This window comes from Oncorhynchus kisutch, linkage group LG28 (assembly GCF_002021735.2).
Source record: "Oncorhynchus kisutch isolate 150728-3 linkage group LG28, Okis_V2, whole genome shotgun sequence".
In the NCBI taxonomy this organism is placed as follows: Eukaryota; Metazoa; Chordata; class Actinopteri; order Salmoniformes; family Salmonidae; genus Oncorhynchus; species Oncorhynchus kisutch.
Window position 1 is genome coordinate 26,153,543 of NC_034201.2, and position 23,221 is coordinate 26,176,763.

Consider the following 23,221-nt stretch of genomic DNA (forward strand, 5'->3'; position numbering starts at 1 on the left):
CATCCTAGCAAAATTGAGAAAGTCATAAACCCCGCCTATTTCTACATTGTATCTTCTTAAAATGTGATTTTAAACCTAACCACACGGTTAACCTTATGCCTAACCCTAATCTTGAATTTAAAAAAAAAGTACATTTTTGTTTTCAGGAATTTTTACTATAGCCAAATGTTCATTTTGTGGCTATGGTAACTAATGGAAATCATTGTGTGTGTGTGTGTCTGTGTGTTGTTCACACGCGTATCTGCCCTCATGATCCCACTTGATCTTGCCTCCTACCGACTGCCTTCCATTTTTTAATAAATGCATTTTCGTTGTTAGAGCGGTCACTAGAGTATATTGTCAATATAATGGATCATCTGGGATATATCCATTTGTGACTGTGGTAACTAGTGGAAACCCCCGATATTTATGTGGTAGTGTTCACACATGCGTAGTGTGCTGTTTCCCCCAATGACGTTGTCTTCCATGTAGCAAGCACTTTCAAGCAGGCTGTTTTCTTGGACACGCCTAGCTAGCTAGCTTTCCTCCAACACCGCTCCGGTTATTGCAATTCCATCCCCTGGAAACCATGGCCGACCAGGCCTCGGGATCCGCCCGGCAGCCCCAGCATGACGGTAAAGATTTGTTCTTTTTGATAGTCTTTATGTGGTATAGTCTCGATTTAATACAGATAATTAAACGGCCTGTGAATAATCGGGCTCAGCAAGCACCATCACCCGACGTGTCACTCCCTGGACATTATTTCAATGTTCTCTCTGCTGGATATATTCATACATAGCGAGCTACACAGGCCCAAAACTAGATTTCCATACGTTGTTGGGAAATAAATACACCCATCTTGGCGTTAGCTAGCTAGTCGAACGGTGTTGATGTTACCTAACTAGCTAGTTAGCTACCACTATACCTGTCATTGTTGTTTTGAAGCCATTGACAGTAGGCGAGACCATCGACGCAGTGGAAACTGGAAAGGGATAATGCTGGCAGTCACATTTGTACAAGTATCAAACGTTTTCGAACAGTGTTTATTTAAACATTAATATTGTAACATTTAGCTAACGTTAGTTTTCCATCCCCTTGTTTGCTAAATGTAGTTAGCTGCATAGCTTTTGTCTACTCTAACTAACAGGGGACTATCCCATTCATAGATTCTAAGTGCTATAGCTCCTATTGCCCGGGGGAGTTTTCTTTAGAGCCCGACGCTTGCTCTAAACGTTATTAACGCACATCGCTTGCGGTAAGTTTTTGGAAACGCAGTGAGAAATAATTTTCAAAAAACACAAAAGGTTAAATTACCTCACACCTTTTTGTTAGGGTTAGTGTTCCTATGTCAACAATAGACTAACGAAACAAATACCAAAATATAGTTTTCGGATGGAATTTTTCTTTAATTAACAACGTTTGATTATGGAAGAAACTGGGGAGGAAGTGTGTCTCCATCAACTGGAGGCACACACAACTTGTTGATCTGTGCAAAACGGCTACAGTAAGTGTTTTTTATTTTTTCAATTTTAAATATTTCTCGCAGATATGAAAGATAAGGGGCATCTGTTTAAAAAAACGGTTTGAGTATTGACTATTCTACATGTTAAAAGACCTTGTCTGATTTTGTAGTTAACATGGAGCCAAATGCGGGCGAATGTACATGGAGAAGGGTTTTCGAGAGCTAACAGGGGACATGGACCAATTTTGAATTTCAGACCCTAGCTAGTTTGCTAGTAGTAGCCACGCAGATACATCGTTGCCCAAAATGTATTGATAAATTCAGCCTATGACTGAATTCAATTTACAGGATTCTTGCAGATTTTGTCGAACTATCTACACCAGATCTTGCAATGGAGATAATGAGTTGTGTCAATGGTTGTAATGTTACTGATGTCATCCCACTCTGAAATATGTCATGCTCTGCAATATGCACAAGCTGACATTGTCACACCTCTGTTCATTTTAATGGCCTCTGACTTGTATGCCATTTCTAGGAGTTGTCCAAAGTAGAGGTGCTCCATATCCGTCCTCAGTTTAGCACAATGTTTTTGGTTGTGTGTGTTTATAGCGACTTTGAGATTCTACTTCTAATGAAAAGTGCTATCTATATAAAATACTATTATTATTGAGGCTACCATTCACCAGGTGCTAAATGAGTGCAATAACACATTTAATTGACTAAAGACAGGCTTTGCAAAAGGCAACACTGATCTGACGATTTTACCGCTTAGTATGGCAAATGTGCCTCTATAGACCGCAAAGCGCTACAGAGGGTTGTGCGGACGGCCCAGTACATCACTGGGGCAGAGCTCCCTGCCATCCAGGACCTCTATATCAGGCGGTGTCAGGAAGGCCTGAAAAATTGCTAAAGACTTCAGCCACCCATGCCATAGACTGTTCTCTCTGCTATCGTCCGGCAAACGGTACTGGAGCATCGGCTTTCGAACCAATAGGCTCCGAGATAGCTTCTACTCCAAGCCATAAGACTGCTAAATAGTTCATTACCTGGACAATCTGCATTGACCTTATCTTGCACTGATTCTATGCACACTCACAAGACTATATTCTGTTTATACACATTTACAGACACACACGCACACACACATGCAGACACATTCACACTCATCCTATGCTGCTACGCTATTCTTTATTTTAATTTTACTATTATCTCTCCTGATGCCTTGTCACTTGACCCTGCCATTATGTACATAGCTACCTCAAATAACCCAGCACATTGTTATGGTACTGGTACTCCCTGCATATAGCTTCATTCTTGTCTATTTTATTCCGCTTGTGTTTCTATTTGTCTTATTAACTCTGCATCATTGGGAAGGCCTCATAACAAGAATTTCAATGTAAAGTCTACACCTGTTGTATTCGGTGCATGAGACAAATACATTTTTATTTGAATGGGAAAAGCTGTACTGTATGTAGCCTAAAGCTAGTGGAGAGATATTCCCAGAGTAGGCCAAAAAAAACAAATCAAAGACTGGAACTGGGCAACTAGTGTACTTTTTGAGCTGGAGATTGACTCTAAAAAGTAAATTATATTACTGTGCCATTTATATAACCATTATGTTGGACACAAGGGATATCAGGCAACTCATGCTGTTTTATATGTAATGAAGTTGAATATTTTACCAACTTGGACACCCCCTGGAGTTTGTTGATGATCAGGCCTACGTGAAAGTCTTTGTTTAGTTCATTTGAGCATGTCTTTCTGGTCAAACATCTTGCTAACACAGTCACTATGCTAATACAGTCATTAAATACTCATTTGATTCTAGCCCCAGAATGCTGCTTGGTATTTTGTACGGCATCGGTATTGTCCTTTTGGATTGGCTACAATTAGTGAGATTGATTTGTTTCTGAGCTGGTCATGGGTGCACCTCAGCCACGCTCAAGGTCCTAAACAATATCATAATTGCCATCGACAAAAGACTATACTGTGCAGCCGTATTCATCGACCTGGCCAAGGCTTTCGACTCTGTCAATCACCGCATTCTTATCGGCAGACTCAAAAGCCTTGGTTTCTCTAATGACTGCCTCACCTGGTTCACCAACTACTAGTTCAGTGTGTCAAATCGGAGGGCCTGTTGTCCGGACCTCTGGCAGTCTCTATGGGGGTGCCACAGGGTTCAATTCTCGGGCCGACTCTTTTCTCTATGTACATCAATAATGTCGCTCTTGCGGCTGGTGATTCTCTGATCCAGCTTTACGCAGACAACACCATTCTGTATACTTCTGGCCCTTCTTTGGACACTGTGTTAACAAACCTCCAGACAAGCTTCAATGCCATACAACTCTCCTTCTGTGGCCTCCAACTGCTCTTTAATGCAAGTAATGCTAAATGCTCTTCAACCGATCGCTGCCCCACCTGCCCGCCCGCCTAGCATCACTACTCTGGACGTTTCTGACTAAGAATATGTGGACAACTTCAAATACCTAGGTGTCTGGTTAGACTGTAAACTCTCCTTCCAGACTCACATCAAACATCTCCAATCCAAAGTTAAATCTAGAATCGGCTTTCTATTTCAAAACAAAGCATCCTTCACTCATGCTGCCAAACATACCCTCGTAAAACTGACTATCCTACTGATCCTTGACTTCGGCGATATCATTTACAAAATAGACTGCATCCAATTTGCTGAGTAGCGTGTTGGAGGCTATCACAGTGCCATCCGTTTTGTCACCAAAGCCCCATATACCACCCACCATTGCGACCTGTATGCTCTCGTTGGCTGGCCCTCGCTTCATATTTGTCACCAAACCCACTGGCTCCAGGTCATCTATAAGGTAAAGCCCCGCCTTATGTCAGCTCACTGGTCACCATAGCGGCACCCACCCGTAGCACACGCTCCAGCAGGTACAGTTGAAGTTGGAAGTTTACATACACTTATGTTGGAGTCATTAAAACTAGTTTTTAAACCACTCCACAGATATATATTGTTAACAAACTATAGTTTTGGCACGTCTGTTAGGACACCTACTTTGTGCATGACACAAGTAATTTTTCCTACAATTGTTTACAGACAGATTATTTCACTTATAATTCACTGTATCACAATTTTACTGGGTCAGAAGTTTAAATACAGTAAGTTGACTGTGCCTTTTAAACAGCTTGAAAAATTCCATTAAATTATGTCATGGCTTTAGAAGCTTCTGTTAAGCTAATTGACATAATTTGAGTCAATTGGAGGTGTAAATCCTTGGGAGCAATTTCCAAACGCCTGAAGGTACCATGTTCATCTGTACATACAATTGTACACAAGTATATACACCATGGGACCACGCAGCTGTCATACCACTCAGGAAGGAGATGCGTTCTGTCTCCTAGAGATGAACGTACTTTGGTGCGAAAAGTGGAAATCAATCCCAGAACAACAGCAAAGGACCTTGTGAAGATGCTGGAGGAAACAGGTACAGAAGTATCTATATCCACAGTAAAACGAGTCCTGTATCGACATAACCTGAAAGGCCGCTCAGCAAGGAAGAAGCCACTGCTCCAAAACCGCCATAAAAAAGCCAGACTACGGTTTGCAAATGGGGACAAAGACGGTACTTTTTGGCCATAATGACCACTGTTATGTTTGGAGGAAAAAGGGGGAGGCTGCAAGTTGAAGAACACCATCCCAACTGTGAAACACAGGGGTGGCAGCATCATGTTTTGGGGGGTGCTTTGCTGCAGGAGGGACTGGTGCACTTCACAAAATAGATGGCATCATGAGGGAGGAAAATGATGTGGATATATTGAAGCAACATCTCAAGACATCAGTCAGGAAGATAAAGCTTGGTCCAAATGGGTCATCCAAATGGACAATGACCCCAAGCATACTTCCAAAGTTGTGGCAAAATGGCTTAAGGACAACAAAGTAAAGGTATTGGAGTGGCCATCACAAAGCACTGACCTCAATCCTATAGAACATTTGTGGGCAGAACTGAAAAAGCGTGTGCGAGCAAGGAGGCCTACAATCCTGCCTCAGTTACACCAGCTCTGTCAGGAGGAATGGGCCAAAATTCACCAACTTATTGTGGGAAGCTTGTGGAAGGCTACCAAAGTATGTTTGACCCAAGTTAAACAATTTAAAGGCAACTCTACCAAATACTAATTGAGTGTATGTAAACTTCTGACCCACTGGGAATGTGATGAAAGACATAAAATAGTGATTTATTTCAGCTCTACTATTATTCTGACATTTCACATTCTTAAAATAAAGTGGTGATCCTAACTGACCTAAAACAGGGAATTTTTTACAAGGATTAAATGTCAGGAATTGTGAAAAATTGAGTTTAAATGTGTTTGGCTAAGGTGTATGCAAACTTCTGTCTTCAACTGTACATTTCACTGGTCCCCCCCCAAAGAGAATTCCTCCTTTGGCTGCCTTTCCTTCAAGTTCTCTGCTGCCGGTGACTGGAAAGAATTGCAAAAATCACTGAAGCTAGATACTCATATCTCCCTCACTAACTTTAAGCATCAGTTATCAGAGCAGCTTACAGATCATTGAACCTGTACATAGCCCATCTGTAAATAGCCCATCCAACTACCTCATTCCCATATTTTTATTTAAATGTATATTTTTGGTCCTTTGCATCTCTACTTGTGCAGAAGATTAATGCACATCTCTCACTCGTGTTTATTTGCGAAATTATAATAATAATTATTTTGCCACTATGGCCTATTTATTGCCTTACCTCCCTAATCTTACTTCATTTGCACACACTGTATATAGACTTTTCTATTGTGTTATTGACTGTACGTTTGTTTATTCCATGTGTAACTCTGTTTATCTTGGCCAGGTCGCAGTTGTAAATGAGAACTTTTTCTCAACTGGCCAACCTGGTGAAATAATAATCTGTCCACCAGTTAGACCTCCATTTATTGTATTATAAACAACACCAACAGGGATTATTGTTGAAGTGAAGACCAAGTGACCCTCCTACTGAGTCCTGCCTTGGCAATACCAAAAATGTAGTTATGGATTGCCCTTCGCAAAGCTCTGACGAAGGCCTTGAGGCGTAAAGCTTATTAAAGAGCAGTGATGCTATCAAGAACAGTGCAGGTTTGTTCTTTTTTCTTATCTTATTCAACTGTTACCATGCACCTGCAACAAAGATAGCTCAGATGTGCGAGTGCCTTTTGAATTTTCCCTTTAAATAAATGAAATCACTGATTTCAGGCTGGTTGTATTGCAGTGTGTAGACGAATACCCTTTTTTCCCCCTGGAAGTTTCTTTAGTGTTCTTGTTTTGTAATTTCCCTTAGCGGTGCTCCAGCAGCGAGTGGCAGCCCTGGAGCAGGAGAGAGCTGAGTTTGTCAAGCGCAAACAGCAACTGGAGTCTGAGTTCAACCAGAAACGGGCCAAGTTCAAAGAGCTCTACCTGTCCAAAGAAGGTAACTGTTCAATCTGCTGTCCGCATTATGCCATGTTGCTAATGGTAAACTTGTCTAGTTACCTTCATGAATATGGACCCTGGTCTCCTGGAACATATCCAACCTTATCATGGGTTACCTCCTATATTTTCCTCACCGTTCCTCTCTTTCCTCCCAGAGGAACTGAAGTGCCAGGCAGCGTCTCTGGAGGGGGCCCAGTCGGAGCTGAGTCGTGTACAGGCCCAGCTGGAACAGGCCCAAGCTGACATGGAGAACATCAAGGCGGTGGCCACTGTGTCAGAGAGCACCAAGCAGGAGGCCATTGACCAGGTCAAGGGACAGTGGCAGGAGGAGGTGGCCTCCCTACAGGCCATCATGAAAGGTACTGTAGCTAGGCTAACTCTACATTGCCTCCTCTGGCCCTAATTTTGCCATTCAGTATCTAGTTGGTGACTCTGTTGGAAGGATTCCAGTAGCTGTAAATAACCCATGTAACATTTCCTCTAGACTAGGCCTGCATGAAAGGCAGTCATTTTGATCCCATGTCATTGCCATGCTTCTGTTACAGAAGTAGCATCTTAGATTGATATGCAGAAATGAACAGAATAAAAAATTGTCAGCAAATAAAGTTGAGTAGGTATCTAGTAATGAGCCTGATTTGAAAATCCACTGCTACTCTTTACACTGAGGAACAGTTATGAGCACATTGACTGGTACTGTGTTATCTCCCCTCCCCCCTCAGACACAGTGCGTGAGTATGAGGTGCAGTTCCACCAGCGCCTTGAGCAGGAGCGTGCCCAATGGAACCAGTACAGGGAGGTGGTGGAGAGGGAGATGGGCGAGCTGAGACACCGCCTCTCTGAGGGCGGCCAGGAGGAGGAGAACCTGGAGAACGACATGAAGAAGGTTGGCTGGTTTCACACCGGGGGGGGGGTCATCAAAGGACATTAATCCTTTCATCAGTGTTGGGGTCAATTCCATTGCAATTCAATCAATTTAATAAAAACTGAAAATCTCCATAGAGAAGCCTTGAAGAGAATTGGAATGTGACTCGATTTGAATGTGTTTTCCCCCAGGCCCAGGAAGATGCAGAGAAGCTACGGTCAGTGGTAATGCCTATGGAGCAGGAGATAGCAGCTCTGAAAGTCAAACTGACTGTGGCAGAGGACAGGGTGAAGGAGCTGGAAGCCTCGAAGGTTAGTCAAAAGGGTCTGGAAAGGAAAACAAAGACTTTTACAACACAGACAAGATCTCCATGCTTATTTTATTAACAAAACAATCTTATCCATCCAAGATGTCAATTGCAGTATGGGTTATATCGAGACGACGGTAGGCTAGATTCAGCCGTGGGTCGATTTGACGGAGTGGATGGTCAGGGGGCCGGAACCTAATTATAATTTGTACACTGCAAATTGACCACAACTAAGCCTAAAAATAGATTTGTATTTGAAAATTACAATGAGACACGATCACATGTGTCTCTAGGGAACAGATTTCCTAAATTAAACAAATTTTTTGCTGAATTCCTGGTTATTTTTTTATTTATTTTTTTGCCCAAAACTAAAATAATCAAAATATCCCTTGCAGGCCGGTTTTGGCACGCAGGCCTCCTTTTGCTGACCCCTAATTTAGACCATTTGCAGAGGACCATGAATTTAGGATCATTATTTATGACATTTATAGACAAATAATCTAGGCAAAACTGTCTGAAGTGATACAGTGGAAGAAATACTTCCTAAAAATGGCTTTCAGTTTAAATATGTCATTTGAGTTACTGATAAATGACTTGTTTTTGTTCTGTAGGTAAAGGAGCTCAATCATGTCCTGGAAGCAGAGAAATCCTGCCGCACAGACCTGGAGATGTACGTGGCGGTGCTCAACACTCAGAAGTCAGTCCTTCAGGAGGACGCAGAGAAACTACGAAAAGAGCTCCACGAAGGTGACACACTCGTAAAGCTTTTTTTTTTTTAAGCAAGCTGTTAGCAGTTGATGTTATTCTTTAATAACACAGACCCCAAAGCAAATCAAGGGGAGGAAAATAGGTTTATTCAAGTAGGACAAATCATGTTTGGAAGTAGATGGTCATTCTCCCCTGTCCTCAGTGATGCTCTCCAGTGATTCTCCCCACAGAACAAAGGGACAGCATGTAGTTTTATAACCCAGCCCTAGCCTGTGGTTGACCAAATAGAATTCCTTGCAATAAAACTGGGCCAATGGCCAAATACAAGTATCCTATTTCAGGCTCACTGTATAGACAAATTCCTCCCATTAATCCCCTATTACAGAAAAAACAATATTTCCATTCATCTTTAGTACTCTATTGACTTTTAATCCTCTGTCTCTCGTACTCTAATGACCTCTTGTCCTCTCTGCAGTGTATTTATCTTTCAAATTTTCTTATACTGTCAAACATAAGGATAAGAGATGTAAGACATTTCAATACAGAAGTACAGCACAGTATTGTCCCTTTTTTTCCCGCTATCTATCTCTTGCTATATATATCTCTGTCATGTTTTTTCTTCCATGGTCAGTGTGTCACCTCTTGGAGCTGGAGCGGCAGCAGCACAACCAGCTGAAGCACACATGGCAGCGGGCCAACGACCAGTTCCTGGAGTCACAGAGGCTGCTGATGAGGGACATGCAGAGGATCGAGAACGTGCTCTCTTCTGAGCAGCTCCGGCAGGTGGAAGAGATTAAGAAGAGGGACCAGGTACGCACACCTGGAGTCAGAAGGGGTGTGGGGGGGGGGTTAGTGGCCTGGGGTGTGTCTGGCTGTGCAAGATTGAATCAGACAATATATGAGGAATAGAGTAAATACTGACAATGTAATGACAGACAATTTGACGTGATATTGTGTGTGCATGTGCTCTTATGGGAATGCCAGTCAGTTAAAAAGGCGTAAATACCCTGTCAAAGTGTAGTCCATTTATTGACATTGTTTCCCTCAGGAGGAGGATGAGAAGGAAAGGATCAGCCAGGCCAAGGAGCAGAACGAGGAAGACAGGACAGAAACGGAACCTTTAGAAGACTCATTCCTTGGGCTCAGTATTGAAGAGGTATGGATATGATGTCACCAACACCTTACAGAGAGCACATGCCTCAGACACATGTGATCTTCTCTCCTTTAAAAAATGATCTCTTCAGTTCATATTGAATATGAAATAGCCATAAAATCTGGACATTAACTCCACATCTTTACAATGACTTTGGGTCTCGTTGAATGTGTGACAAGCATGGTCAATTGTGGTCTAAAATGCCATCTCCTTAAATATCTTGGAGAATTTCTTTAATGACACTAACATAAGTATTCCAGAAATTGGTCTAAAGCATGTGATTTTGTTCAAAGCACTATTCTCTGACAATGTACCTCGCATTTCCAGTTTTGACATCGCACTCACAACAAAAGCACATCCCCACCCATTTTCTTTCTTTTGCTTTTAGTCTCTGAGGCTGTGTTTATACAGCCACCCTAAGAACCCAAATCTGATTTTCTTTCTATATCAATTTTTATTTTCTGACCCACACTGTTTTACATGTGACCCATATTAGATTTGCACATTCACACTGATGCAATGCTTATTTCCTGTCACTGGTTGTCATGGTAACGTCATGACGTGAAAAATATATATCAGACAGGTCGCATGTGGATGATTGGGTTTGTATCAGGATTCAGATCCACATGTGGAGGTGGTATAAATGGGAAGTCAAAAGATAAAAGTTCCATGTGTTTTTTTTAGCTGTTTACACGTAGGGAAAAGATCCGATGGGAATGGGATATGTAAATAATTGGCAAAAGATCTGAATGGGCTGACTGTGAACGCAGCCTGAAGTGCTACTCATCTACTTCTGATCATTACAACCATTCTATCCCTCCCTCTTATCTCCTCCAGCCCTACAGTGCCCACGGCTCCATGCACTCCTTAGACTCTGACCTGGTGGCAGGGGGCCCTATGGACCTCTACAAAGACGGCCTTCGGAGGGTCCAGTCCACAGACAGCCTGGGTTCCTCTCCTGGTCTCCAGGGCCTGGGGGGCTACAACCATAAGGCCAAGTCGGCCAGCCACCTAGATGAGTCCGACTTCGGACCCCTGGTGGGGGCAGACTGCGGGGCCCCCGAGGGCCTGGCGGGCTTTGGGGACACGCTATCGGTCAGCTCCATCCAGCTGACGGCCGGCCACTTCCTGCTCACCAAGGTCTTAAATGAACTTTTTATTAGACTTTCATGTATTGTGTCTGTAAAACAATTGATCTTTTTAAATGCAGTTTTAAATAATGATTTGTTATGATCCAGGACCAGGAGAAGGCTATAAAGGCCATGACGCCGGAGCAGGAGGAGACTGCCTCGCTGATGTCCAGCATCTCCCACGCCCACGACACCACCTTCCTGACCCCGTCAGGCTACCGCCTGGTCAGTGACCAGGAGTGGAACCTGCTTCAGCAAGAGGTCAGACAGTTTCATGCAGTGTTTTGGTTCATTTAAATTGTTTGATGTTTTGGTTGGGCTTTGTTTTGCAGTACAATATTGTCCGCTATACGTTGTTTGCATGGTAACCGTTGTTGGCTTGTAATCCCTTAACCACTTTTGTTCAAAAGCACCAATAAGTATAATTTAGTACTAAGTACTGTATTTGTTACTATTAAGAAAATACAATGTAGCCTAGGTGTTGAAATAAAGTAAACAATAAAGTAAACATTCTTTACACTGCTATGAATTGTGTAAAGTTTAGTCTGCACACATGGACAGCCTGGGGTTTCCATATAAATATTTTGTATTTACCATGTGGTATTCCTCCTAACTTCATTCTTGGCTGTCTGTTACTAGGTGAAGAACGCAGGAAGGAAGTTGGGACGGCGATGTGACATGTGCTCTAACTACGAAAAACAGCTACAGGTCATCCAGGGCCAGGAGGCAGAGACACGCGATCAGGTAACGCCCTCTCTCTCATTCCCTGTGACACTATTACAGCTTAACTTTCTGTGATGTATACACCTATGTCTAGGATACTTAAACGGAAAGTTCCTCCCAAGATCAAAGTCATCTTTAGTGATATTTAGTCTTTCTGTATTCCATGTCATATGTTTGGCTCCCACTAAGCTACATGCATTAGAAGAAATCTGACCACAAGAAACCTAAATTAATGGGGGGAAAGAAAAAGTGCAAGTTAGCTGGTGCCAATCTTTCTCATTCATTTGTCTCCGTCTCTTTGGTCTCTCAGGTAAAGAAGCTCCAGGTGATGCTGCGGCAGGCCAACGACCAGCTAGAGAGAACCATGAGTGAAAAACAGGAGTTGGAGGACTCTGTGAAACAGGGCAACGAGGAAACCACTGCAAAGGTCTGTCCTCCTTCAGCGCCAGCTGTGCCACCAGAGACTCTGGGTTCGCGCCCAGGCTCTGTCGTAACCGGCCGCGACCGGGAGGTCTGTGGGGCGACGCATAATTGGCCTAGCGTCGCCCGGGTTAGGGAGGGTTTGGCCGGTAGGGAAATCCTTGTCTCATCGCGCACCAGCGACTCCTGTGGCGGGCCGGGCGCAGTGCGCGCTAACCAAGGTTGCCAGGTGCACAGTGTTTCCTCCAATACATTGGTGCGGCTGGCTTCCGGGTTGGATGGCGCTGTGTTAAGAAGCAGTGGGTTGGTTGGGTTGTGTATCGGAGGACGCATGACTCTCTACCTTCGTCTCTCACGAGCCCGTACGGGAGTTGTAGCGATGAGACAAGATAGTAGCTACTAAACAATTGGATACCACGAAATTGGGGAGAAAAAGGGGTAAAAAAAAAAAATATACACATTAACAAACTTCAGAATCCAAAAAGTGTCAAGGATAGTAAAGCGTCAGGTAATCTTTATGCTTAGCTCTTTTGTTGTTTGAGGAGTTATTTCTAATCTTCAAAGAATGTACAGTCGTGGCCAAAAGTTTTGAGAATGACACAAATATTAATTTCCACAAAGTTTGCTGCTTCAGTGTCTTTAGATATTTTGTCAGATGTTACTATGGAATACTGAAGTATAATTACAATCATTTCAGAAGTGTCAAAGGCTTTTATTGAAGTTGATGCAAAGAGTCAATATTTCCAGTGTTGACCCTTCTTTTTCAAGACCTCTGCAATCCTCCCTGGCATGCTGTAAATTAACTTCTGGGCCATATGATTGCAGCCCATTCTTGCATAATCAATGTTTGGAGTTTGTCAGAATTTGTGTTTTTTTTTTTTTTTTGTCCCCCCGGACTGATGGTAGTGCACATCAGGACTGATGGTAGCGCACACTTTGTCTTCTCCAGACAAGCTTTTTTCCCGGATGCCCCAAACAATTGGAAAGGGGATTCATCAGAGAAAATTACTTTACCCCAGTCCCTTTTGCAGAATATCAGTCTGTCCCTGATACTTTTCCTGGAGAGAAGTGGCTTCTTTGCTGCCCTTCTTGACACCAGGCCATCCTCCAAAAGTCTTTGCCTCACCTGCCTGCTGCCATTCCTGAGCAAGCTCTGTACTGGTGGTGCCCCAATCCCGCAGCTGAATCAACTTTAGGAGACAGTCCTGGCACTTGCTGGACTTTCTTGGGTGCCCTGAAGCCTTCTTCACATAATTTGAACCGTTCTCGAAGTTCTTGATGATCTGATAAATGGTTGATTTAGGTGCAATCTTACTGGCAGCAATTTATTTGCCTGTGAAGCCCTTTTTGTGCAAAGCAATTATGACGGCATGTGTTTCCTTGCATGTAACCATGTTTGACAGAGGAAGAACAATGATTCCAAGCACCACCCTCCTTTTGAAGCTTTCAGTCTGTTATTCAAACTCAATCAGCATGACAGAGTGCTCTCCAGCCTTGTCCTCGTCAGCACTCGCACCTGTGTTAACGAGAGAATCACTGACATGATGTCAGCTGGTCCTTTTGTGGCAGGGCTGAAATGCAGCGGAATTTTTTTTGGGGGGGGATTCAGTTCATTTGCATGGCAAAGAGGGACATTGCAATTCATCTGATTACTCTTCATAACATTCTGGAGTATATGCAAATTGCCATCATACAAACTGAGGCAGCAGACTTAATTAATATTTGTGTCATTCTCAACTTTTGGCCACGACTGTACAATGCTTACGGTTGGAATGTGGATAAATCAGGATACGTCATTCTTTTTCTGTGGATTGTATGTTCAGTTATCCTCTGGATTTCTTGCTTTTTCCCAGGTCGCTGCTCTCATGCACAGAGTCCAGGAGTCCGAGTCACTGCTTAAAACACTACAAGAGGCCTTCAGTCAGGCCAAGAGGAACACACAGGAACAGATGGTGAGCAGCACTTTTCTGCTACAGCCTCTCAATACAGCCTCTGTTTGGGCCTCCGGTGTCTCAATAGTGTCAGTCTGTGCCAGAAGACCTGTGTAAATAAAGTTAGCAGCAAAATCATTTGAACATGCCATCGCTGCGTGTGCCTTTTTTGATTTGGTGATTCAACCAGCTTCTTACTGTAATTAAGAAGGATGTTTATCTTGCTGAAGAGAGAGCTAGTGGAAATGTGATGGAATGTTCTGCCTGATAGATGTTTGACCTCTAATCACACTTGTGGTCTCTGTCCTTCAGTCTGTGTCCCGCAGTTCCATTTGACAGTACATTGAAACACCAGGAGGAAACAGGATGATGCCACATGATTTGACTGAGTGCTGTTTTTGCCATAATCAGGCTGTGCTGATGCAGTCCAGGGAGCAGGTTGCGGAGGAACTGAGCAGACTGCAGAGGGACAACGACAGCCTAACAGGCAAACACCGACTCCACTTATCTCTCCAGCAGCAGGAGGACTTCAAACTACCCACCATGGTGCAAGTACGAGACAATCATTCACAGCCACCATTTTGAGAATTGCTCTCAGGCGCATCTCAATAGTCTAAAGGAGAGCCCTCTTCTTTTTTTCACACTAATTCATAGATTTACAGAAGAATGTCTCTTGACATCTGAATAATAAACAAGAGTTCATTGCAAGGACCATCCAGGCTCTTCATTTTTTCCCCCTGTGCTTACATGGCATTGACAAAGATGAAAACATCAGTAATATTCCACATTTAAATCCAAGGGGGATAATGTGATATGCATTTTATTCCTAGATCTAGTCAAGTCATTTTCTAAGACTTTGTGTTCCAAATATATAGATTCTGCACAAATGATAGGAGTGTTATGTCATGTTGTAAAAAAACAAAACACCTGGAATTGTAAAGATCTAGTAATGTTAGCAAACCTGCACAGAATCTGTCATTCAGAACTGAAACCATCACCTTGACTGACCACGTACTATTTCACTGACTGGTTAATGAACTGTCAGGGAGAACATACTAGGGCCCTTCAGGGTGTTAAGGATTCTATAGTGTACTTGTTGACTGCTTTAACATGAACAAGTCTTTAGAGTGAAACCAAAACTTGATAAATGCAGTATCTTAACTCTCGTAACCACCATAATGGTTATTGGCGTCTTTTCCTTCCATATAAACTCATATCTCAGTATTCAATTACATTTTTTTTTTTTAATGAGGGATTGAAATAGGAATACGTTGGAGTAAATGAAGAAAACAATTAAATCTTGGAAGAACTGATAGTAACAAGTATGAAAGGGATGGAACAACTTGGTCTGAAATGTATGAGTAAGTCACCATACACATCTCCAAGTGCACGGTCCCCAGAAGCAGACGGCCGTCTGGTTCACACCATCGAGCTATTTACATGTTCATCAGGTACTTCTTTCACCATTCATATACCAATTGTGACTCACTTAAATTGGTACGTGCAACTATTTCTGCTCCCCTCTAGGAACTACAATCCCTGGTGCTGCAGTTGCGGGAGGACATAGTTGTGGTGCGCACGGCTGCAGACCACCTGGAAGAGAAGCTGAAGGCGGAGATCCTGTTCCTGAAGGAGCAGCTCCAGGCAGAGCAGTGCCTCAAAGAGAACCTGGAGGACACACTACAGCTGGAGATAGATGGCTGCAAGGAGGAGATAGGTGAGGCTCACCTTCTCATTCCTTAGGCTTGAAACATAAGGATAGATAGAGAAGAACCATAGATGTATATTTGACATACAGCTCTGGGAAAGATTAAGAGACCACTGCTAAATTATTTGTTTTTCTGGTTTTACAATTTATGGTATGTGTTTGGGTAAAAATGTTAATTATAGTTTTATTCTATAATCTACTGACATTTCTCCCAAATTCTAAATAAAAATATTGTTATTTAGAGCATTTATTTGCAAAAAATGACAACTGGTCAAAATAATGAAGATGCAGTGTTGTCAGACCTCGAATAATGCAAAGAAAATAAAGTTCATATTCATTTTTAAACATCAATACTAATGTTTTAAGTGTTCAGAAATCAATATTTGGCAAAACTCTGGGTTATTCCAATCACGGTTTTCATGCGTCTTGGCACAATCTCCACCAGTCTTTCACATTGATGTTGGCTGACTTTATGCCACCCCTGGCACAAAAAAACATTTGTTTGATGGCTCGTGACCATCCATCTTCCTCTTGATCACATTCCAGAGGTTTTCAATGGGGTTCAGGTCTGGAGATTGGGCTGGCCATGACAGGGTCTTGATCTGGTGGTCTTCCATCCACACCTAGATTGTTTTGGCTGTGTGGCATGGAGCATTGTCCTGCTCGAAAAAACAATCCTCAGAGTTGGGGAACATTGTCAGAGCAGAAGGAAGCAGGTTTTCTTTCAGGATAATCTTATACGTGGCTTGATTCATGCATCCTTCAAAGACAAATCTGCCTGATTCCAGCCTTGCTGAAGCACCCCCAGATCATCACCAATCCTCCACAAAATTTCACGAGACCTGGAGAGCCCTACAAGCTACAGTGTCTCACACCCACTGTGTGAGACACTGTCACTTTGTTGTGCTATAATCCTCATGCTCATTAATCAAGATATCTATTGATTAATGTACCAGATTTACCGAAAGTTTACATTTCATCTGTATGTCCTGGGCAGGTGTAGATGTTTATCTATAGCTCAACTCAGAGCCATCTGGATACCTGTTGATGAACTGCTGGTGCAGAGTGGATATGAGCAATAAAGAATCTTGAGTTGCATTTAATAAGAGCCAGAGATGCTAAATATGATGCTTAGCCGTCAGCTCAAACTTAGCCGTCAGCTCAAACAGCGGTACAAATTACAGTAGAGTTAAGGGATAAAACATCTGCTGAGCAAGTGTTCAGCTTCACGGTCACATACTGAACCCATCAGTGCAACTGAACTCAGCTTCTCCACCATGAAATTGCCTGTCTTTTCCTTTGAATTTCATCCAATACCCTCGTTCTCTGAAGATTTCCCCTGTACCCTCTCAAACATTTTTCTCCTTTCCTTTTTTCTTGGTTGGTGACTGTTGTTCAGACATCTTGGAAATTACGAAACACACTGACGAATCTTCTTTAGGCTGTATGTGTGTTAATGCTGTACATGTTGGATTAATGACCGTATGACACGGAAACTCACTCACTGCAGTAATGTTTTTGAAAATGTGGCATGCCAGATTGGTATGGGAAGGAGAGGATTATGGACATAGCACCTGTTATATGCTAGCATAGTCCAGTCATAGCCATTCACTTCAGTTAGCATGGTTATGACTAACCATGTAATACCATTAATATGGCATAGCTTTCTTTTTTGTTTCTTTGTCTTCAGAAATGTTAATCAAACACACTGCTTAAAGTGCGGAAAGGTTGTTGAATTCTGGCCCAAGTTATGAACACTTGATTGCTCTGTGTGTCAGTCTAATAGCATGGAGGAGTATTTTGTTTGCTTGCTTAGTAACACACACACCTCACGCACCACTCTCATTGGCAGAGGAGATTCGCCCCCTTTAAGACTAGCCACACAGCACTAATGCATTATTCATGAATTGACAACTCATTTTCCAGGACCTGCATTAGAATTCAAGAACGCATGTCTTGGGTTGATGTTCTGATTACCATCATAATGACACTTTATGTATCTGTTTTTTTCTTTTCCCCAGCGTCGTTATCCAGTCTGAAAACTGAGCTGGAGCGAGTGAAAGCTGAGAAAGAACCGGTACATGAACTGTAGGGAGACTGCATGAGTCACGCCTCTGAATGTGAAGTCAGATTGTCTTGAGTGGCTGCCTTCAATAATGTAATCCCAGCTAAGGCCTAAAACCACTGGCTTGTTAGATTAGTAGTTGCTGTTTGAAATGTATGGAACAATATGTATAAATGTAGGTGTGAATGATTTATTTACCATCACCAATGTGTTATGTGAAAGCTGTTGTAAATTAATGAGGTTATCAGTTTTCACCAACCATTGTTCCGGAGAGCTACAGGGGGTGCAGGCTATTGCTCAAGCTTCGCACGTACACACCTGAATTAACCAAGGTCTTGATGTTTAGTTGATTACTTGAATTGGGTGTTTGAGTACTGAGCTGGAACAAAGGCCTGTGCATCTAACTTTCTATCAGGACCAGGGTAGGAGACCATTGGCTTAACCTAATTGTTTTGCTCTGCATTGTAGTCTGTCTGTTGCCTAGCTGACGCACAGATCACGTGAAACAGCGAGAGCTGAGTCCCACTGGTCTGGGCAGGAGGCTGTTATAATTCCATATTCCACTCTTATCAAGAGCTGACACATTGATTGTTTTTTTTCCCCCATGGGGGTTTGAGACCTCTCGTTTGGATTTGTAAACCAAACAGTTGTAATGGAAGGAGGTGACACTCTGTGTGTGGGTGTTTGAGTGAGAAAGACACAGAGGACAACCTACCAGTAAGGCACAGCCCCCTTCATTATCAACACATCGTCCCAACAACATCAAACAGCCTCCCCAGACTGAAATCAGGACTTTGATAGTAGACTGTTTATGCCAGTAGTTGATAATAACTGTGATGTGCTCGTTTCCCAGCTGGAGAGCAGCCTGGCAGAAAAGAGGAAGACATTAGCGAGTGTCCAGGGTCTGAAGAGCAGTCTGGAGGAGCAGCTCAGAGAGCTCACCACAACCAAGGTCAGAGGTCATTCACTGCTCAGACATATCACAGGAGGTTGGTGGCACTTTAATTGGGGAGGACGGGCTTGTGGTAATGGCTGGAGTGGAATAGGTGGAATGGTATTAAATACACAAACACGTTTCCGTGTGTTTGATGCCATTCCATTTGCTCTGTTCCAGCAATTATTAGTCATCCTCCCCACAGCAGACTCCACTGGCCTGTATGTTACAACTGGCCACTGCTGCTGTTTCTTTCTCAACTATCTGTGATAAGTCTCAGCATCGAGTGGGAGTAGTGATACTCAGTGTGCTGTGTGTGGTGACAGACGGCCCTGGAGGCTCAGGCATTGGATGAGAAGGACAAAGCCCTGCGGTTGCAGACGGAGCTGGATGTTAGTGAGCAGGTGCAGAGGGACTTTGTCAAGCTCTCCCAGACACTCCAGGTATGGACAGTACTGCTGCTGGGTTACCATGGCCACTAGGCTCTCTGAGATCACAAACAGTGGTTACTCGTCAGCTTGGGGTGTTTAACATTCATAGAAAATGCGCCTCCAAAATATGTGTCCTAGGTTATGTATGACTGTGCCTCTGTCTATTGGTAGGCAATGCATGCCTTCCCCTAGAATTGGAGGAACACTTGCTTGTAAAATGCATAATAGTATTCAATCAACATTTGTGATGTGGATCTTAGCCATACCTTTCTCTTTGACAAATGGATCTGTACCTTGTCTGACCCATAGAAATAGAGTGAATTCATTCTATTTCTATAGTCTGACCTTACACTTGATAGGTGAGTCCGCATGATAGTGGTGTTACTGTGGCAACATTACTCCAACTCTTATAGTATACCTCTTACCATGGAAAACATATACAGCACCTCATCAGTGCTCATTACAGTAAAATAAGTCACTATCAAATAGTGTATCTGATGTGCGTCATCTACATGGCTGTATGTGTATTTCTAGTAAATTCAATGTAAATAATTCACTCTTCCCCCTCAGGTCCAGTTGGAGCGGATCAGACAGGCTGACTCTTTAGACCGTATCCGAGCCATCCTCAACAACACCAACTTGACTGACATCAGCCAGCTCCCAGAGACATGATACCCTTGGCTGAAACTAAATTATCCCTCCTGCCCCTAATTTCCCTCTATCTCACTGGCCTAATGACATTCTCCTACCTTTCCAGGCCACTCCCCCACTGCTACCACCCAATGGAAGGGATCCGGAGGGATAAGAGGGGTGTGGGTGTTTTTAAATGAAGTCTAAATCCAAGATGGAGGATATCTATCATTACAGGAGAAAGGGCCTTTTCTGTATAGGGTTTGAAGCACACAAGGCAGGAGTGAAGGTGAACACTACTACTAAGAGGTTGTAAATAACTAAATGACTGTTTCCTGCAGAGTGGCAATTCTTGTATCTTTCCTGTGGTTCTACTGTAGACATTGGACTGGCCATATTAGCCCAACCAAAGGAGGAGTTTGTAGTCTTCTAAGTCACTTTCATCTACAACTTCTCTTTCAGGTAAAGGGAACAAATGGATCCATACAATTTCTGCAAGTGTAATAAAAATGTTCTCGCTCCCACTTAGTTTCTTACTTAGTCTTGCCCCCTTATGTTTACTGTTAATCTCCTTTTCTCTCTCCATGCAAGGGTTTTTCTGTATTTTTACTATTTTTCTACATTGTAGAATAATAGTGAAGACTTCAATTTTCCGATTGACTGACCTTCATGTCTTAAAGTAAAGATGGACTGTCATTTCTCTTTGCTTATTTGAGCTGTTCTTGCCATAATATGGACTTGGTCTTTTTCCAAATAGGGCTATCTTCTGTATACCACCCCTACCTTGTCACAACACAACTGATTGGCTCAAACACATTAAGGAAAGAAAGAAATTCTACAAATGAACTTTTAACAAGGGAAAGGGTGATACCTAGTCAGTTGTACATCTGAAGGCACACCTGTTAATTGAAAGGCATTCCAGGTGACTATCTCAATGGAATGGATAATCCATAGAACTAACTAATTGACTAATTCTTCTGAAGGGTGGATTTTTCATGGTCTGGGATCACCATTGACAATGTTCCTTTGATTACATTTTCAGTGTCATGCCTGAATGTTAATGGTAACTCATTGATGAAAAGTTTCTCTGACTTTTGACCCTCTCTTGCTGAGAAAATGCACACTTGTCTCTACTTTTTCCTATGTATTTCATATTTCACTCGTATAGTTTTGTTTCTGGCTGCACCACAAATACTCTTTTTTGAAATGAGGGGGCTTTGACCAGGATATGTCATTTGTAAAGTATGTCCACAATGAACACTACCTGATTCATCAGCACTGTCCCTAGTGTCATGGAGTTTCTGGCACAACTTCTTGAGTACATTCTGAAGTTGCTTAAAGGCCCAGTGCTGTCAAATGTGATTTCTACCCTGTTTTTTATGTCATATTGTACAACAGCTGATGAAACTAGCACTGTGAAAAGTGTTATTTCCTGATAGTTGCTGGTTGAAAATACAATCTACACAGGACCTTCTAATCAGCAGGTTTGCATGGGCGGGGGTTTTGGCTTTCTGTAGATAGACCAATAAAGAGTTGCAAACCTCTGTCAATTACAGCTGGTATTCAGTTTTCCCCTCTCCACTCAGACCACTGCCAGACAGTCCTAACAACATTTTTGCTGGAGTTTTTCCTAAAAAGTCATTTTTACCAATTTGAATGGAAATCTATTATAGTAAGGTACCTTATTGTTACCCAGAAATTATTTGATATTAATATAAAAATGTTTCATTTGAGCCTTAAGTGTAGGTGTCATGTCTCATTGGAAATGATGAATAATGTGAAATCTGACTCATGGTCAAGTTTTACTAGGTTTCCATGGAACTGGTTGAGTACTCTTCCTGTTAAATTAGATCCATGTTGGTTTCATGTCCCTTTTTTCTTGGACAGAACTGTCAAATCATCCTGACAGATAATCTCTAAACCCTTAGTGGGCACTAGGAGATGGAATTATTGAATAAGAATGAATATGGTTTTGGCAATGAAGGCTATGATCATTACTAATAGCAAGAGCTGTACAAAATAGAGGTCTCTAGCATCAGAAAAGTTCACCAATATAATAACACACATTTTCAATATGGTTTGTCACTCAAGCAATCCCATCAGGCAGTTCACACGAGAATGGTTGGCTTTGGGGAGAAACTTTCCACATTTGAATAATCTACTTAATACAGCCTTTAAGAAACACGTAATGCACCGTGAAGTATTTGCATTTTAATTTCTCTAAAGGAATGAACCTCTAGGCAAGGATTTTAAATGGTGGTAGTGATGGACTTAACAGTTTGTGGATTTAATTGTGTGTGTGGTGGGTAAAATGCGTTTTCATTCATTAGCTGAGGTGACTGCGGTGCTTACAGCACTTAGGGTTGCTCTATGGAAAATGTTTAGACATGACCGCATGATTTATTGCTTTTAACTGTTGTAAAACAATCATCCTTATAGGAAATGTTTCCTTAACACTGAACATAATTCGACAATGTGATTTTTAAGGATACATTGAGATCATTTAATCTTTGACTTGCATGTACTACATCTGTATCAATTGGATACATCTGTAAATGTCTTGAGTTTATCAGAATCTTGCTATGTTTTGAGAGGATATGAGTAAGGAAGTCAGATGAACTTGCGCTGAAAGAAATGAATGTTTATGGCTTGTAAAATGATTGATTGTGTAATATTGTGAATTCGGTTTAGACCTGGGTTCAAATACATGTGTATTTTAAGTATCAAAGCGCTATCATTATAGTGATAATCACTAGTCACTACAACATGTTCACAGTACCCCATTCATTTCGAAGGAGTTGAATATCTGTCTATTTCAAATTGAATTCGTAACAGTCAGCATTAACAAGGCTTTTTGGTTCTATCATTTCTATGGAATAAGTTGTCTACCCTTCCCTTGAATAGTGCTGCTGTGTGTAATTGTCTTAAGCTCCTCAAACAACCCCTTTATTTGGGCTTTGCATAAACAAATTTATTGTGCTCCTACAGTTACTGAAATTCCAATGAAAAATGACAGTGGCTTTCAGTTAAGACGTTTTAATTTAGGATTTCACTGTGGCGTAATGTTTCCTGCAGAACAGTCATTCTGATAATGGTGGGAGGAATCTTTGCAAAAAAGTTATTTTTGCATGCTTTGATTCTTCTGCTAGGGCCTCTTGCAAATGTGTATATACAGTACTGTGTACATTTCTGTATATACCTAATAAACCAAATTGTACTTTATAGAATGTGTGACTGTCTCTCAAACACAATGGACCATTGGAGGGCAATCCTGTAAAAGGCTCTTAGTAGAACCCATAAAAAACACTGGACAGCACAGCCTGTGAATTCCAGATACTTAGTGA

The 23,221-nt window shown here is 42.2% G+C and overlaps 1 protein-coding gene and 1 long non-coding RNA gene across 5 annotated transcripts in view; one reads left to right on the forward strand and one right to left on the reverse strand.

Annotated features, from left to right (window-relative positions):
• Window positions 1-436: 436 nt before the first annotated feature.
• Window positions 437-23,099, forward strand: LOC109873099 (rab GTPase-binding effector protein 1-like). 2 transcript variants are annotated; one of them, XM_020464627.2, is made up of 19 exons: window positions 437-614; window positions 6,745-6,873; window positions 7,031-7,234; window positions 7,595-7,758; window positions 7,929-8,048; window positions 8,656-8,791; window positions 9,384-9,562; window positions 9,801-9,908; window positions 10,743-11,045; window positions 11,144-11,296; window positions 11,675-11,779; window positions 12,069-12,185; window positions 14,032-14,130; window positions 14,521-14,661; window positions 15,637-15,826; window positions 17,839-17,894; window positions 18,736-18,834; window positions 19,143-19,259; window positions 19,818-23,099. In XM_020464627.2, the coding sequence occupies exons 1-19, from the start codon at window positions 569-571 to the stop codon at window positions 19,917-19,919; spliced, it is 2,568 nt and encodes an 855-aa protein (XP_020320216.1). In that variant the 5' UTR covers window positions 437-568; the 3' UTR covers window positions 19,920-23,099. The 2 variants fall into 2 exon arrangements, with proteins under 2 accessions (XP_020320216.1, XP_031663667.1); XM_031807807.1 differs by lacking the exon at window positions 437-614 and adding an exon at window positions 6,391-6,542.
• The window catches only part of LOC116358112 (uncharacterized), a 30,078-nt gene continuing 14,808 nt past the window's right edge, over window positions 7,952-23,221 (reverse strand). For 2 of the 3 annotated variants that reach the window (XR_004205959.1, XR_004205960.1), the window contains 2 exons: window positions 9,759-9,932; window positions 8,877-9,572 (listed from right to left, as the gene is read on the reverse strand). This is a non-coding gene — a long non-coding RNA (uncharacterized LOC116358112). Of the gene's footprint in view, window positions 8,064-8,876; window positions 9,573-9,758; window positions 9,933-23,221 lie in introns of those variants that run through there. The other variant, XR_004205961.1, reaches the window with a different exon arrangement.

Excerpts from the sequence above, each read along its gene's own strand:
- LOC109873099 (XM_020464627.2), top strand. The coding sequence starts at position 569 with ATGGCCGACCAGGCCTCGGGATCCGCCCGGCAGCCCCAGCATGACG. Across the intron at positions 7,759-7,928 it reads TGGAGAACGACATGAAGAAG|GCCCAGGAAGATGCAGAGAA; the intron begins GTTGGCTGGTTT and ends GTTTTCCCCCAG. Across the intron at positions 8,049-8,655 it reads AGGAGCTGGAAGCCTCGAAG|GTAAAGGAGCTCAATCATGT; the intron begins GTTAGTCAAAAG and ends TTTGTTCTGTAG.